This window comes from Mastigoproctus giganteus, chromosome 8, assembly GCF_048544385.1.
Source record: "Mastigoproctus giganteus isolate SK-2022 chromosome 8, ASM4854438v1, whole genome shotgun sequence".
Classification (NCBI taxonomy): domain Eukaryota; kingdom Metazoa; phylum Arthropoda; class Arachnida; order Uropygi; family Thelyphonidae; genus Mastigoproctus; species Mastigoproctus giganteus.
Window position 1 is genome coordinate 177,448,570 of NC_143582.1, and position 18,784 is coordinate 177,467,353.

The window sequence follows — 18,784 nt, forward strand, 5'->3', positions numbered from 1 at the left end:
CTGCTTACTCCGTTACTTGTTAAGTAATTCCACAGATCTACTATTCTTAATATCATTAGTGCCAAAGTGTACAACAAGATCACTCCTCGTGCCCTTAAAAGATAATATCTGCTCTACAACGTCATCAACATTTGTTGTGGCAGACATACCCTGGTCCTATTCCACCTATCCTTTTTGTCCACTATATTTCCCGTTTCTCTGACAATACTCTGTGACTATCGTCAGAGAAATGGGAAATATAGTGGGCAACTAGCTCCCGTGGGAGCAACACATTCATGTTGAAGACTGCCACTGTTTTCCTGATGCACAAGAGTGAGGAGTCTGGTGTTGAGTTGGGCTGCTGAGAGCTTGATGGGTCCCCATTTTAATTCCTTCGAGGACACCTACCCTGTCTTCAAACTCTCAGGCTTCCATCAGAATGCTGAGTTGGTGCCTAATTTCTTAGCATATGTCTGCAAATGTTACAAGTAGCATCACATTTTTTGTACAACTTCCCCCCCCTTTAGTTCTCCCCTGAGCCACAGCACTCCTGCTACTTTGTGCTCATTGCTTTGCTGCTCTAATCTGGGGCATGATTTCCATTTAAATACAATTTAATTAATTAACAGTGAAAATTAATAAGGTTAATAAATTTAATTGATTAATTAGCAATACTACACTAAGCTAATGCAGTGATACGTATTACACTGTCTAGTTTTATGTTATACTTTACACTAACAAGTTAGAGATATGCTATACCGTAATGATCACAATGTTAGTTAAATTAGTTATATCCTTAGCTAAATAAAAAGAATATATGCCCAACAAGTGATTAAAACCTTCAAACTACTTATTTATTACAATAAGTAGTTTGAAGACCCTACTATTCTTCTGCACTACTGGTTATGGGCTACAATATTTGAGCCAAAACACCGATACAACAGCGACATGGGTAGTGAGTCATAACTTACAAAATCACTAGCTAAATTTAAAAAATAAGCTAAGGAATGCTGAGCTTATTTAATCTATTTGTAAAATGCAATTTAACATGTTAATTAATCGAGAATACAGTAAAAATTCCAAAAAACCCATCCACTTGCAGGAGTTCAAAAAGTCTACGACTTTGCACTTAGTCTTGTTCCCCATATATGAAATTTAACAAACATGGAGGTAGCAGACCATTGAATGCTAACAAACTGATCTAAATTTACTTAGAGAAATTAATTAATTAATTAATTATCCAGAAAGTAAGATAAATGTGCCAAGCAGGAGATGCCATGTGTACAACAGAAAGTGTAATTACATCACGTTGCAAGAGAGTCAAGAGTTAGAGGTGTGTTACCAGTACAAATGTTAAAAATGAAAGAAAACATTGACCAAAAAAGGGTGGGGTGTCAATGCACTAGTTGTCTCGTGTTGAATAAAGTGGGATGTAATGTGCCAAAAAAAAAAAGCCTAGAACTATTGCAAAAAGATGTGTGCTCTTGCTTCATGATATCACACACATTTTAGAACATCCACTATACAGTCAAATTTAGTAATTGGGCAATTTATAAAATTACCCCCCTTGGGTTACTCAGACATCTTTTTCTGGATTAAAAACTGTCACTTAAAGATCAAGTGGCCTTGCTGCAGATGCTCAACTAGCATGACAGTCATTTACTATTCATGCACTATATCCCTGTGAATAATCAATCAACATATCTTTCTTAATTTCTGGACACCACTTGCATACACATAAAAACAAATATCAAATTGTACTTTTAATTCACAAAATACTGATTTAAGCAACTTTACCTTTTCAGCACACAACTGACACTGTTTTTCATCCAAACAGTCTCCAGCCACACTGCTTATTCCAGGATCAAGAGGATTATTTTTTAGATCTAACCATCGCAGATTCTTCAGCCGAGCAAAACTGATTGGCAGCTTTTCCAGTTTATTACCATATAAATCCAAGTATTTAAGATTTAATAAATTGCCAAAGTTGTCTGGTAACTCTTCCAACTCATTTTTAGACAGATCTAATTTCACAATATGAGTAAGAGATGCAAAATTTGCCTGTTAAAAATAAACTAACATTTATCCACTAAGGTTGAAACATTCAATATTTACCAAGCAAAAATTGAAATCATGTAAAGTTATAAGATACACACAAAATTTTGATGAATCTGAAGGAAATTATAATGCACTATATATATAAATATATATATATATATATATAAAGTTAAATCAGTACTAGACACACCAATGTGCTGAAACTTTAATTTAGAATAATTAATAACTATAATTTTAACCGATAACCACATGTTCCAGGAAAATCAACATCATTATAGAATCTTCTACCACTCCACACATCACAACCAAAAAATTTCAGTCCTACCATCCCATATATTATGGGTCTTTTCCTAACTGAATGACATGAAACATACACAGGACTTTAGCCCTAATTTTTTTTCAATAATTAATGTACACCTGTGATATTAACATGTCCATTAGAAAAATTTATCAGTATTGTAATAGTTTATCATTCCATGCTTATAACCTCAAGACGTGATATTAAATCACTGATTTGCTAAAGTGATCAAACAGAAAATGTATTCATTTATTTAAATAAAAATAAAATGTACGAAGAGAAAAATAAATTATCTTCCTTCTTCTCAACCCTTGTTTGTTTTTTTGTTTTTTGGTTTTTTTAGGAGCATTAGCAACTAAGGCCATATTACTCAGGGATATGCGGTGGTCACGGGCTCGAACCCCGGTCTAATCAAGAAGCGTGTGCTACGTACTGCTGCTCCTGCTCACCTGCCTACAGAGGCATCTCAACCCTTGTGTATTGCTTGATAATACAAGATAATTGATGTTGGACTTTAATTTCTGTAGATTGCAACTTTTGGGAAATACGTGTGAAGGAAGACTATTCCAAGAACAGAAATAGAAAGGATAAATGAGAAAGAGGAAAAGCGAATTCACTGAGCCTGCAGTTGAACTGTGAATGGATATTGACTAGTTCAGACTGTTTTGGAAGAAATAGCTAGATTACAGATACTGACTGCCATGCTGCCCATGGAAATAACTACAGAAAAGACATGCAACAAAAAATGAACATCTGTGTGACATGGAGTGTAATGCTTTTTTAGCAAGGATTTATAAAACAGTAAACTCTTTTATATGGGTAACTAAAGAGCATTGGGTTTTAGAACTGAAATTTCTTTCTCCCTATTAGAAAATTACTCTGAGATCTTGAACTGGGTTTGTGAAAGGGTGTGTGTTTGACAGTAAACCATATTTCAGTGTAAAGTGAAATATGGTGTACTATCATCAAGAAAACTATGGAAAAATGGAAGACCAATGGAAGCTGGTTATTGACATTAGAACGAAGAGAGCAAAAGAATGAATCTCCAACCAGGAGAACTCCAATATCAGTTGAGGAGTTAAAAAACAAAGAAATTATCATCACATTCAGTGAGCAGTCAGAAAGGAAACTGTCTACCCAACCACAAAAATTGGAAGGCAGATTATAAGAAAATAGCTTGTTTAGTAGATGTTCATGCCATACAACTGAAAATGTTAAAAATATCAAAAGCAATTTCTAAATTTTTTCAGGGAATTTTTTGAAAGATGAATAAAATAAACAAATATTACATCAGTAAGTTAATCCTGATGGAATCATATCGGTGAGTGTTAACAAGAATATAGGTATCAATATAGCGCAACTGTTGGTCAGAGGCAGAATGGTTGTAATTGGTCCTAAAGGTCCCAAAAATATTTGCCCCCCCCCCACAACAGTAATACTATAAATACTACTGGCCATACAGACTAGATGCCTCTTGAAACAATTTTGAAAGGACAATCATTGGAAGGGAGAGATTTTACCTTTCTAGGAATCAGCTATAAACGGGAAAATTCAAATGCAGAGAGAAAAAAGGCTAATCAAAATGGGTGTTAGCACTGGAACCCAGTATTTAAGACAAATGAAAAATGCTACCAAGATCCAGATGTCTTAACATCAAGATTTAAGGATTCTTCTATCTTTCTATTGTAAAATCAAGGCATTAAAATATGTTTAGAATAGTAGAAAAATATTTACCAGGATCACCAATGCAAGATGTTAGAAGAAGTAAGATATTAATAAGGTGGACATTTATCTTTACATGAAGATGAATGGAGCAATCAGAATGTAATATAACGTAATCAGAAGCGTAGATGGTTGGTTGGTTGGTTATTTGGTTTTTAGGAGCATTAGCAACTAAGGCCATATTGCTCCGGGAATATGCGGTGGTCATTCCCTGACCTTTCCGCATCCTCCGTATTTGGTGATAACGGGCTCAAACCCCGGTCTAATCAAGATGCGTGTGCTATGCACTGCTGCTCCTTCCCACCTGGCTACGGAGGCGCCAGAAGCGTAGAGAGACAGAAGTTGTGGCCAATAACTGTAGTAAGAGACTGCATGTTTGAACTGACATAAAGAGATAAGTTACTCACTTAGCCTTTTTGAAATAATCTGGAGTTATCAATGTAGATGAAGACAAAATCTAGAGTTATCAATGTAGATGAAGACAAAATCTAGAGTTATCAATGTAGATAAAGACAAAATCTAGAGTTATCAATGTAGATAAAGACAAAATCTAGAGTTATCAATAAGATGAAAATTCATTCTCTTCATGCACTTAATGCATTGTAGAGCACATAGAAAATAAAAATAGGGATTTAGATACAAGCCAGAGGAAATATGCTTTAACAGTATAAGTTCTGGAAAAATTATGCAAGGAAACAAAGAATATACAGCATCAACAAAAAAAAAAAAAAAAAACCAAAACCCTCTTGCCCCCTTCATTTCCCTTTTACTCTAATAAATTGTTTAAGCCCTTCAATTATTCAAACTACTCATTTTTACCAAACCACTAGATGAAACTTGATTTCAACTATCAATCATCTATTTTGCAGCCATCCCAATTTAACTTGGCATTAGTGGTGCTCCATTTATAGCAAAGGTGGTGGGGCATCTGATAGGTGTCCAAGTCCATTTTACTTGTAATTTTTGGAAAAACTTTTTTTTGTTTTTATTCTGCTTGAACAATACCAATATTTCATCTTTTCTTAATGGATTGCAATATTTATTGTAACTCTGTTTTAAAAAAATATATTAAACTCCTTAAAACACGCAGTAATGTTTTGCACTTTTCAAACAAACACACACAAATTTTTTATAAGGATACAACAGTATAAAATATTATTAATTAATGGTATATGAACCAGGAACACTGCTATAATTATGCAAAAAGAACCCACCGACCATAACGGATATATAAGTTTGTAGGTAGAGAATGGCAAAGTGTTAACGGAACTGAAATCATAATTACGGAGAACAAAGAAGGGACCAAAGATAATAAGTAATAAGAAGTACTCAGTGGTTGACCCTGGTGCAGGTGCTGAAGTCATAAGATACACAGCATTAAGTATTTCTTATTATCCTCGGTCCTTTCTTTGTTCTCCATAATTACGATTTCAGTTCCATTAGCCATTCTCTACCTAACTTTATATTCTACATATATTCTATATATATATATATATATATATATATATATATATATAAAATGTAATATAAAATCTTGAGTTTAAACATGTAGTTTCAGTTAGTAGATAAAAATATAAATAAGTAAGGTATGATAGATGCACCAAAACATGCAAAGCAGCAGTAAAGGATGCAAAAGTTTATATATGTATGTAGGAATTGATAAGTCTGATAAAGTTTGATAAAGGTGTGCAGATGGAAGTGAAAAATACACAATGCCAGGAACTAGAAGGATGAGGATAACAGAAATAAGTACTGCAGGTTTGTAAAAAGAGAGAAAGAATGTGAATATTCTATATGTTATGATGAATTAAGAAAATTATAGTCTGAATTGCAAAGCCAATCAGTGGTGAGGGAACTATAAAGTAAAATGATTAATACAAAATGATTAAACAAATAAAATAAACGGTGAGATAGCTATCACATCAGAAATGGGTGGGCAAATTTAGTTAAGTCAAAAAAAGGATAGCAAAAATCTGATGTTAACTAAAGTAAATATTGATATATAGTCAGGTATTTCATCAGGGGACTACACCTGACTATGTATCAGCAACTGCATTTCTATACTTGTCCATAACAGTGGAAGAGAAGTGAAATAAAGTATAAAAGAATAAAATTGCAAGTGATAAAGTGGAACCACTCTCACAGTATGAACAAGGTAGTCCCCCAACACAGTTTCAGTGATATAAAAATAAGATAAAATAAGGATAAAACCAAAATCAAAATAAGTTTTCAGAGTAGAGCAAAAAAAAAAAAAAAAATTATGTAGGTTTTATGCAATATTGGAAAAAATATTAGTGCTGGAATTTGGTGGAAAAAGTACATAAATTTGATAAATTAAATTTAGAACAAGCAAATGGTACATGGTAAGGTATTAAACTGAGGATAGGGAAGGGATAAAGGAGTAATTAAATAAAGATGAAAATAGCAATAGAATGAGGATAGCTGTATCACCCTCGTATTGCACTAATAACTTTGCGAACGGGGAAAAAGGTAGAAGTAGAAAGTAAAAAGTATAGAAAAAAGATATTGAACGTAGTAGGCTAGTTGGGGGTGTAAAGCCCAACCTTTTAGTTAGGGCCCTGGCTTTGTAAATGTTAGTATAAAAAGGAGACTAATACCATATGCTTGTAATGAAGGGAAAACGAAAGCGAAAATCAAGAGCCGAAAAATGTAACTCAAAACATGCCTAAAAATGAGCCAAAACGGAAACCAAATTCTGATAAAATGTCAAAGTTTGCAAATGCTACAAAGGTTGGCAGGGCAAGCTACTGCAACAAGATCTAGGAAAATTGGGTTAATGGGCTGAGAAATGGCAGCTGGAGTTTAACATTGACAAATGCAAGGTACTGCACAATGTACTAGTAACCCCAAAATAACTTATCAACTGTGTTGTTTCATTCTCCACTAAATTCAGGGTAGTGGAGAATGAAAAAGACATGGGGTAATTGTGCAGTCAGACATGAAATTCTCTGTGCAGTGCAGACATGTTGCCAGGACAGCTCATGGTGTTTTGTCAATGTTATACAGAAATTTTGCTAGCGGGGATAAGGAGGTGATTATCTCTTTGTATAAGGCCATGGTTAGGCCACATCTTGAGTAATGTATACAGGTCTGGAGGCCTCATTTTAGGAAGGATATAGACTTGGTGGAGCGAGTGCAAAGAAGGGCAACCAGATTGATGAATGGAACAGAAGTGTGCTCTTACCTAGAAAGGCTTGTTTTGTAAATTGCAGCATCTCGAGTCCAGGCACCTGCACGGGGTGCCTCCGTAGCCAGGTGGGAAGGAGCAGAAGTGCGTAGCACACGCTTCTTGATTAGACCGGGGTTCGAGCCCGTCACCACCAAATACGGAGGATGCGGAAAGGTCAGGGAATGACCACCGCATAACCCGGAGCAATATGGCCTTAGTTGCTAATGCTCCTAAAAAAAAATCAAAAGCACCTGCACGGAGATCTGATTGAGGAGTGTAGAGCAGCGAATGGATTGAGTAAGCTAAATGTTAATGTTATTTTTTCACTTGTTGAGACTGCACACGGGGGGGGGTTATAAATTAAAGTTGAGCAAGGATGGTTGCAGGACAGATGTGCAGAAGTTTGCCTGAATGCAAACTTCCCCAAGGTGGTTAATTGTTGGAACAGGCTTTAGTATGTTGTTGTGGAAGTGGATTGGTTGGATAAATTCAAGACAGAACTAGACAAATTCTCAGAGGATATGGCTGGGTGAACTGGGTTTTTTTTGACTAATGCTATATAAGCTTGTTTTCTTTCATCATTTGCCATTACTATTACTACATTATTCAGTATTACTACATTACTCCTTTATCCACAACAGCAATTTTCCTCAATACCACAATTCCTTTGATTTGTACAACATGCTTATTCTGAACAGCCTTAGCGTATTTTAGTGGGGGGGGGGGGGAAACTGGTTTAGATAAAGTATGAAGTATAGGTCTGACCAAACAAGTCTGACCAAGAAAAAAGGAATAAAAATCATGTAGATCATTCACTTTGGCATTCATATAATTCAAATGACATTAGGTTCAGGCTTAACTGGAAAAAAGATTATCACCACTTTTTTATCTGAAGTGTCTAGATGACAGCTTGCATTAACTATGTACTTCAAAGGGTTGTTGATAAAGAAAAGTGTTAGGTGTGCTAACACATTTTTCAAAAATACTGTTCTGGAGACTAAAAAAAAAAAAAAAAAATTTAGTAAGTTTAGAAATAAAAACACTAAAGGTGTACTTATATATTTTTATTCATAGGTAACACAAAAAAAAAAACAAAAAAAAACGGAACTTTCAACCACAATGACACATGTATAGGCCTTTAACAAAAATAATTACTTATTCTTTGCTGCACCATTTTCGAACTTCATTTCTTTGCTGCTAGATCTATCACTCTTTTCAGCAAGAGTAGTTGAGTTGGACAGCATTCAGTTTGTTGATTGTCGATTTTCATGTATTGTTTAATTTTGTTAATTGGCAAGGTAATAAAACTGTAAATTTGTACTTTATAACTTCATTTTTACCTGTGGGTAATATTTCTTTGATTCGCTTATTAGAATTGCCATTTAATGGAATCAAAATTCAATTTGCAAACGGGATCACAATAACAGGCAGTTACTGTAATTATTTTATGGCACCAGTATAAAAAAATAACTAAATTCTGGCATGTTTGGATTCTTGATGCTCTACTGCACAACAATTCTGAGACTTGGTGTGCCTGATGAGTTCCGTTCTGCAATGTACATAGGAAGAATATAGGGTTGAGTCCTGAATTTTTTTTGGACAGCAGTGATTCATGGTGTTTCCATTGCATGAAATGTTTTATTACCCTTTCTCCCCGATTCCAGTGATGAATCTACATTTCACTGTTAATTACAATTCTCAAAAGAAACAATGTGATCTGCATAATGCATTGGTATGGTGTCCACAAATTTTAGACTGTTTCTGAAGAGGTGCAACTAGCAAGAACTAACCTTCAACATGGTCAAGTGTTCGTAGAGGATATGGTCAGTATTAAAGTGCCAATCACAGACAGACAATTTAATACATTTCTCCTGCATAATTACATATTCAATTTTTTTGGCACATCTTTGCAGTTATTACTTTTGCTGGTCATCTTGATGTCATCTGTGGATACTCAACCCCATTTCACATGTTAACTGCACATTAACATGTCACAATGGAATCATGGAGTTTTTAATCCAGTTAAATGGGGAACCACCCAACTTTAAGAACCATTGTATAGAGAAATAGGGTGGGCCAGTATATTAGATTGTCTTATAATGGGGAATTTTAACTTCCTAGATATAGACTGGAATTTGTGGGTTGGTCACTCGCACACTAGCAACACAGTTCTGGATTTATTGGATAATTGCTTTCTACAACAGCATGTTTGAGAGGCAACCAAAGGGAGTAATACTCTTGATCTGATTATCAACAGTGATTATTCATGCCTTAAGAATCTGCAGATAAAGGAACCATTAGGTGGCAGATGTGGAATTTACTCAAAGATGTAACTACAGTGGTGGAAAAAAAAAACTGCATCACCTTTTGAATTTTGCAAATAATGTTTTACTCTCCATTGTGGGTTGCAGAAATGTTCGAAATGCATTTGTTAGATGGGATATATATCTCTGTGAATGAAATTCAATAAAGACTCCACCTGATATATTAATTCCCATAAATATCTTCCCAAAGTGTAAAATGCTTAATTAATGGAAATATCAGAAATCATGCAAGTGGCAATCATAACAACCAAACATACATCTTATTGCATTTACATGTACAAACTGAAATGACAAGTTAACATAATAGTATTATGTACTGTAAATCAGAAAAACAAGTCCTCAATATTTTGTTGTTCTTCCTTGAGCTACAATTACAGCCTTGCAACAATCTGACATAGAGTTAAATCAACTTCTGGATATACGGTTGCCCAAATTCATGGTACCACACCCTGACAATGCTCTCCTGCAACTGAATCTTGTTGCCTTCTTCTGAGCAATTTTAAATGACATTATCTACCAGCAATTTTCAATAGGGTTCACATCTGAACTGTTGCTGGGCCAGTCCAACACTGTAATGCCAACATTTCTGAGGTATGACTGCACCTTAAGGGAGAAAAACCAAGGGGAAACATTGGTGTATGTTTTAAGCCTTGTGAAACAAGGAGACAAGCTCATTATTAAATCTAAATAGAATAAAACTTACCAATTTTATGTGTAGCAAGGTGCTGAGGCCTGTTGAAAAATGCAGTTTTGAACATCTGTGTGGTGATCCCTAATAACGGGTTTCAGGCATTCCTCCAAGATAGCAGTGTAGTTTTCTGCATTCACCATTCCGTTAATAAACTTAATTCACCCCCATCCCTTTGCTTGCTATGCATCCCCAGACCATCTGACCGGCGGGGAACTTTACAGCCAGTGTTATGCAGTCAGGATGGTATGCCTCAGATTTTTGTCATCTGACGCATCGCTTCCCATCCGAGCCATGCAGTTTGAATTTCGATTCATCAGAAAAGATGACTGTGCCCCATTGCTTTTATGTCCACGAAACATGCATTTTAGCCCAAGCAAGTGGCTTCTTCCTCATTTGTTAAGTCAACAAAGGCTTCTACTTGGGCCAATAGGCATGAAGATAACATTTTGAAAGCCATCTTTGGATAGCTCGTGCACTTGTTTCAACACCAGAGGCCATCTCAAAGCCCAGTTTTAAATCAGCACTAGCATGGCGATTACGAAGGCACAGCAGTTTCAATATCGATCTTGGGAAGGAATAGTCACTTCATCAGCTGATGAAGAGGCACTTCGCTTCGAAAGCTACTATGTATTTTAATGCTTTTATCTTAATGTTTTTATCTTAATGTATTTTAACGCTTTTATCTTGTTTTATTTCTGTTTTATCTTATGTATATATCATTTTTATTTTAATAAATTTATTTTAACCAGTTAGTCAGTCGTCACAAGAAACTTTAATAATATAATGCAACCCGACGCACAAGGCCTGTTTTCTAATGCAAACTGAGTGATCACTGAATTATGACCACTTCTATGAAAACTGAATGCGATCTGCTGACCACGCAATGTACGAGAGTGCACAGTTAGTCGGCCTACGCAGCATAGATAAGGTGTCAGTGCTTCAGTAGGTATTAAAATTCCGAGCGTGATGGGTAAAATGAAAAATTTATCAGACTTTGATAAAGGACAGATTGTGGGAGCTCGACGAGGTGGTGCCTCGATTTTCCAAACGGCTGAACTGGTGGGGTGTTTGAGAGCCGCCATTGTTAACGTGTACCAGGACTAGCGTCAAAATAGTCAACCAACGACCTGCAGCAAAACTGCAAAGGTCAGCGAAAGATTGATGTTAGAGGTGAGTGCCGGGTCCGACGACTCGTACAGGTGAACAGGCGCAGCACTGTTGAAGAGTTGACTACCCAATACAACATGGGCCAATCCAGAACAATATCTGCATGACCATGCATCGCACATATGGGCTATACCAGCAGATGACCCCTACGGCATCTTCTCCTAACCAAAGTTCATCGGCGTAAAAGACTCTCCTGGTGCAAAGAGCACGCAAGTTGGACATTAGAAGACTGGAAGAAGGTGTGCTGGTCAGATGAGTCACGTTATTTATTCCACACCGTGGGTGGTCGTGTACGGATTTAGTGTCAACAACATGAGGCCCTTGTTCCATCATGCATGGTATCAAAAGTGCAGGCCGGTGGAGGCGGTTGTATGGTGTGGGGCATGTTTCACTGGCAGGAACTTGGACCGCTGGTGCACGTGGAACAATGTATCACAGGTCTCTGCTATCATGAACTCCTTGCTGATTGTGTACACCCCACTATGTTACACTTTTTCCTGAATGGTAATGGTATCTTCCAAGATGACAATGCACCAAGCATTGGGCACTTGATGCGTAGGAATTGTTTGAGGAACACAGTTCTGAATTCCAACATATCGATTGGCCTTTGTACTCCCGCAATATTAATCTGCTGGAGCACTTGTGGGACACTATAGAAAGGCATATCAGGTGTCTGGATACACTAAAATCACCTCCATACCTGAATTGCTGACCGCATTACACACAGCTTGATTGGCCTTACCTCCCAAAAGCTTCCGACATCTTGTTGAATCAATGACACATCGGATAGCTGCTGTACTGTGGGCAAAAGGAGGAACTACGAAGTATTAGGTAGGTGGTCATAATTCAGTGATCACTGAATTATGATTTATAGTGAAGGTAAATTAAACTTATTGAACATCCCTCATAATCCCATGTAATAAGAGGCTTCTACTTCAAAAGTTTGACAGTTCAGGCTAAAAAGAGAATTTGTTATCTTCATATACACTAACTGTAGAATGCTGTATTAAAAAAATAACAATCATGTTTTTTTAATAAATTTTATTTTCTGAATTCACTTCAATCACATCGTGTATTTTACATAATTTACTGCATTCCAGTATAATTATGCCATTTTGCATCCATTTCTGTTATACTGGAACTGATATCATGAAACTTTAATGTTTTTTCTTAAACTACCCTGTTTTTTAAAAAATTGCTAAGAACATTTGATTTCTTCTGTTGTCAGGCACCTACTATAGAATTTGTCTTTCATCTGTAATCAGTTCACTTCGTTCTATGTAGTAAAATCTTTATATGTTGAATATAGCTGTTTCCAAAAAATAAATCAAAATCCACAAGATCAATCACATTTATATCAATTCAGTGGTAGATGACTTTCATCAACCAGTGAAATACCACCACTTTGCTTATTGGAGGTTTGAAGTGGTGAAACCCATGTTTAGTCTCTAGAGCAAAGTTTCCAGCATCCCCCTCCCACCATACTTCTTCAACCCATGCACGGTACTAAGTACTATAGGTTTTGATACCTTTCGTGTTTGGGGTTTTCATAAAAAAAAAAAAAAAGTCCTTTATAAATCTTAAAGCTAACCACATTGCATTGCTCAGTCCTTAAACTTAGGTGGCTACAATAGTTAGATACTGTAAACATTATTACTAATTAAATTTAACATAAAAGTATGATCTCTATATACAGATAACTCAATTTCTGAAATAATCTTATTGAACTTACAGGAAGAGTTTTGATATGGTTGCAAGACAAGTCCACATGAGTTGCTTTTGGCAAGGCAATCTATGAAAAAAATAAAATAAAAGTTTCAACTATTAGGACATAATATGTAAATAAAAATTTACACCACATCAAATTACACTATTACAAGGAATACAGATATACAGTTGAAGTGTTGTAATACTAAGATTTTCAGGCATGCAATATTAACTAGTACTATTGAAATATTACACTGAATGGCCACTTTATTAGGTACACCTATCTAATAGCAAGTTGACGACCATCTTTAGCCCTCAGAAGAGTCTTGATTTGTTAAGGCATGGACTCAACAAGGTGTCTAAAGAGTCATAGGGATGGTCCATGTTGATTCAATTGCTTCCCACAGTTGTTGCAAACTGGATGGTTGCAGATATCTGAAGGAGCTCATCCCGCCTCATCCCATAAGTATTACTGGAATGAGATCCGGTAATTGGGGAGACCACTGCATTATGATGAATTCACTCATGTTCCTGGAACAAGGTCTATACAATTCTGGCCTTATAACATGGCCATCATTTACAGGCCAATTGTAAGATTATCCAGCTGAAAGAACCCATTCACACATGAAACCAAGAAGGAATGTGCCAAGTTTGGAAACAATTTCAAGAAGCAACACAAAAGCAATATCAATATGTTGCTCCAGGGTATCACAGTCCAATTTGCACCACAAAACATTCCTCACAACATCCTGTATTGTGGACACCTGACAGGATGTATCCATGACTTGTATTCTGCTCCTTCCATTAGTGCGAAACAGCAAGAACCAGCATTTTTCAGACCAAAAGCAAGATCTTCCAATTCTCCACTGTCTAGTGTTGCCGTTACTGAGCCCACTGTAACCATACCTTGTTTTCTCTGACAGGAATGGCACCTGGTTTGGTTTTATCTCTGTTGGACTCTTCATCAATGAGCTATTTCTACAGGATTGCCAGTTATTTGTTAACATTCAGTTATTAACAAATAACTGAAGTGGACCGACAATTAACTGGAGTGATCCAATCTCATCAGCAACCTTGAATTATCAAAAATAAGAACTTTTTATTAATATTATTATTGATTTCTCTCATTTATTTTTGTTCGACATTTTGTAATTGAGTTTAACAATAATCTTAGATCATGGAAATTAGTGAAATAATGAGCACTTCAACCTGTATGGAATCTGCCTTTAATTTCTTAAATAATTTCAGATTATTCTCAGATATTTGATGGTACTTCCTGTAGTACCACTGACTGTAAAGATAGCAAAAATGGTAAATTACGGTGATTTCATTTACAGAGTTGTTAATTTGATTACAAATTTCTTATTCGTTAAAATGCAAGAAAGCAAGCTTATTCAGCATCGGCAAAAAAAAAAAAACCTTCCCATTTCGCCCATCCATTCACTCCAAAAGTTTGTCCACTTCTTCCTTGAATTTCTTTAAACTACCGACTTCGACAACGACAGATGGAAATTTGTTCCAGCAATCAACTAACTACCCGCTGGCTGAAGGCAAATTTCCACACATCTATTCGAAAATTCCCCTGGGGCTTACATCTGGTGAGTATGGGCTTGGCACACCCAGGGTCCTGAGATGGATATCATCATTCTTTTCTTTCTTGGTGATTCCCTTCTACTTCTCTCTCTTGGGGTAACTCAGGAAATTTTTTTTTTTTGGCTGGTGCAGCATAAGCATCAGGCTTCCTTGCACCATGTAGCTAATAATAATAATAAAATAATAATCGTCTTTCCTCAATTTCAGTTTATGCCCCCTCAGGTTTGTAATCTGAGCGAGAGGAGCACTGAGCCTGCTCAATCCATTCAAGACCTTATACACTTCAATCAGATCACCTCTCAGGTGCCTAGTCTCCAGATACTGCAATTTGCAGAACTTAAGCCTTTCTTCGTAAGAGCACCCATTTATTCCCCTCACTAGAGTCTTGTTGCCCCTCTCTGTACTCATTCTAGCAATTCTACATCCTTCCTAAAATGAGGCTTCCAGACCTATATGCAGTATTCAAGGTGAGGCCTGACCAGTGCCTTATACAAGGAGATAATCACCTTATCCCTGCTAGCAAAATCGCTATATATCATTGACAAGACCCCATGACCTGCTCTGGCAGCCTGTTTGCACAGCTCAGAAAACTTTATATCTGACTGCACAATTACCCCAGGTCTCTTTTATTCTCCCTGAGTGTAACACCACACAATTGATACATTTCTCTGGGGTTACTGCTACCAATATGCAGTACTTTGCATTTATCAATGCAAATTTTATCATAATATTATTATGAGGCTTTAGTAATTATATGTGTAATAGATACTGAATTAGTCAATCAGTAGCTATTGGTAAACATCGGGAAAAGGTTAATTTTAGTAATTTAAATTATTTTTTAATTTCGTTAATTAGATCAAATTTAATAAAATTAAACTTAAGTAAATAGATAATTATATTCTTGCAATGCTGTCCTGATAACACCATCAGATTTATATACCAAGACAGTGGTTTACAATCAATTATATGTTCCATAAGTATTTTACAATATTCCTATTGAATAGTAACAACAGTCCTTACAACCTGCTGGGCAAACATGGAGTCATTTATTGAATGTTGTAATGTGTGTATGAAACATGATTGTAACTGTAAACCATTACCAGTGACACCAGCTACCATATTTGGTCCAGAATATTCCAGTATAAGGAAGACTTTTTTTGAGATCTTATATTCTTCTAGCACATAGTTCAACTCTTCACTGATACATATCCCTGTATAAAGGCCTGAAAATGGAAGAATTCTTAGGACAGCCCTGTGTTGTTGAAATTCATTTGAAAACCAGTGGTCTGTAATACTCAGAAATGGATAATTATTTGTAGTAGCTGTCCAAATATCAGTGGTTAAAGAAATGTTGATGGCTCTATCAAGGGATGTTTGAAGTTTTGTTTTTACCTTCTGAAATATATCTGGAATGATTTTATTAGTGAAATATTTTCTACTTAGGATATTGTAATTTGGGCAATTTTTTTTTAATAGCCTTTGGAATCCAATATCATGTGTTACAGAATATGGGTGAATGTCAACAGCTTTCATTTCTCCAATTAAATAATGGATCTCTTTGGCCTTGTGGTCATTAATATCCCAAAGCTGCTTCTTTGTTAATACTGCTTCTAATAGTAGTTTGCACTTTAGCAGAAAGTTCAATGATGCTGCTACTTCCTGAACATTCATCATATGTCCTTTTCAAGTTATCTGATGCTTATGTTTCTTTTGACATTTCTTCTGGATGGAACTTTGAGATGATTCATCATATTTATGGTTGTAAATGTTTTGGCTGTTTTATCACCCCTTGATATGGTGGTATCACAAAAATTACATATGCAAACAGTTTTGTCCTTTGGATTTATCATAAAATACTTCCATGCAATACTTGGTGCCATATGGTCACCTTGACAATTACTCAAATCCAGGACTGTAGCGGAGGGTATATGCCATATACCCTCTGAATTTTTTTTTTTTTTTTAGGTGAATAGCATATACCTTCTGGTTTTTGAAAAACTTGAAAAAACAAATATTATTTAAATATTTACTGAAAATTAAAAAATAAGTTTATTGGAATTTGATTCCTAGGTAATACCTATAGTATGCGACCGAAGCAAATTCGATTAATAAGCTGATATGCACAGTATGCTTTCCGCTTTTCTAACATTCATAGAGTATACCTTCTGCTAGTTTTATGACTACAGTACTAATTAAATGTTAATAAAATTTAATCTGAAAAAATATTGAGGATTAGAAACACATTATGGTTTAATAAGGTGTACAAACAAACTGAATACAAAATGGGGCGAAGGTAAAGAAAGTCGACATGAGAACCACAAGAAACTAACCAATAACACTAGTCTGTTTACCGATAATGCAGCGAGAAACTGTGGTAGCAGCAAAGCAATTTGCCGTGGTTCTCGTGTTGGATTCTGTTCCAAATTTTCAGCATCTCCCTCGTAAATGACTTTATCAAGTCCCAAGTTTGACAAAAATAACCATCAAATATATTCTAACACCATTATTAATACTGCAATAACAAAATATCACTTCAATTTACCTATAAAACCATTAAAATCATTAAACTTATTGGTGTCGAGTAGAACTGTCAAAAGTCCAGAACAGTAGCAATGTAGAAAGACTTGAGTAGAAAAAAATTTTTTTTCATCCACAAGTTAAATTCTTCTTAACAGGTTCAAGTGAGATGGGCAGACTATTGAAGGAGTCATGTGACTGGTGTTTAACTGTGTGTATCAGGGAAGTGCTTCTGAAATGCAAATGATATATCAGTGTCACTGGGATGCAAAAAAATGCCTGCTGGAGAAGGTGGTCTAAAAGAACTAGTTATAGATAGTTTTAAAACAAGTTACAGATATGTAACTAATTCTGTGATTGAACACTTAGACATTAATCATTGTAATATTCTGTATAGTAGAATTATTTAGTTGATATTTGACTGTATGTACTGTAATTAAGCAATAGTGGGCTGCTGACTATTAAGGTGGGAAAGCAGTGTAATGACTAATTGGCCAATTTTCTTATCGGTGCAACTCTTTTGCACAGATAGAAAGAATATCTTGACAGATGAGGGACAAAAACTGGAGGAGACAGTTGAGTTATGGATGAGCAGCTTCAGAACAGGATCTGACAAAGCATTAATTAAACAAACTAAAGAATGGTAAAGCACTAGGATGTGACATTACCTAGGAGCTCCTAAAAACCTGGGTGAAGTAACCAAAATTGTAGGTGGTAGATGACTTTCATCGACCGGTGAAATACCACCACTTTGCTTATTGGAGGCTTGAAGTGGTGAAATCCATGTTTAGTCTCTAGAGCAAAGCTTCCGGCATTCCCCTCCCCCCATACTTCTCCTTCAACCCATGCACGGTTGCTAAGTACTATAGGTTTCGATACCTTTCATGTTTGGGGTTTTCATAAAAAAATAAAATAACTATTTAAGATAATAAACGACACTTACAAAACTGGTATAGTACTGGATGACTTTGAGAAAAGCTTGATAATTCCAATTCAAAAAAAAGGTCAAAACATAAATGTGAATATCATACAACACTTAATTTAACACATGCTTACAAGATAATAAAAATCACTGCAAGAAAAATTTAACATAAAGAAGAAAATATCTTGAGGGCAAATTTGGAGTTATAAAAACAGAACTACAAGAGAAGCAGGCTTCAACCTTAGAATAGCAATGAACAAGTTATAAAAAAAAAAGCAACTTTTATGAGAGAAATGAAGACATTGTTTCAGAGAATACACCACAATGCCTATGGTGTAATCACACACACACCAACAAACAATATCCAGTGTTTCAGATACAATATATGGTGTATATGGACAGCATATGTGAAAGAAAACAAATAACTGCCAGATTTCCATTGATCCGATTTTAATGAAATTTGGGAGGTTGGATGGACAAAGAAATAAAAATTGCCATATTTCTATCGGTCTGCTTTCAGTGAAATTTGGGGTGGCTTAACAAACCTTTCCAAAAAACAAAGCTAAATATAAAATTCCATAAAAATCCATCTGCTAGGAGTCAAGTTATTACAAGA

At 35.6% G+C, this 18,784-nt stretch overlaps 1 protein-coding gene across 1 annotated transcript in view; it reads right to left on the bottom strand.

Moving 5' to 3' along the window:
* The window catches only part of LOC150082032 (uncharacterized), a 97,289-nt gene that overhangs the window by 69,719 nt on the left and 8,786 nt on the right, over positions 1–18,784 (bottom strand). The window contains exons 2-3 of the mRNA XM_090379926.1: positions 13,162–13,221; positions 1,777–2,040 (exon numbers count right to left, since the gene is read on the bottom strand). Of these exons, the coding sequence (XP_090236052.1) occupies positions 1,777–2,040; positions 13,162–13,221 (324 nt within the window). The remainder of the gene's footprint in view (positions 1–1,776; positions 2,041–13,161; positions 13,222–18,784) is intronic.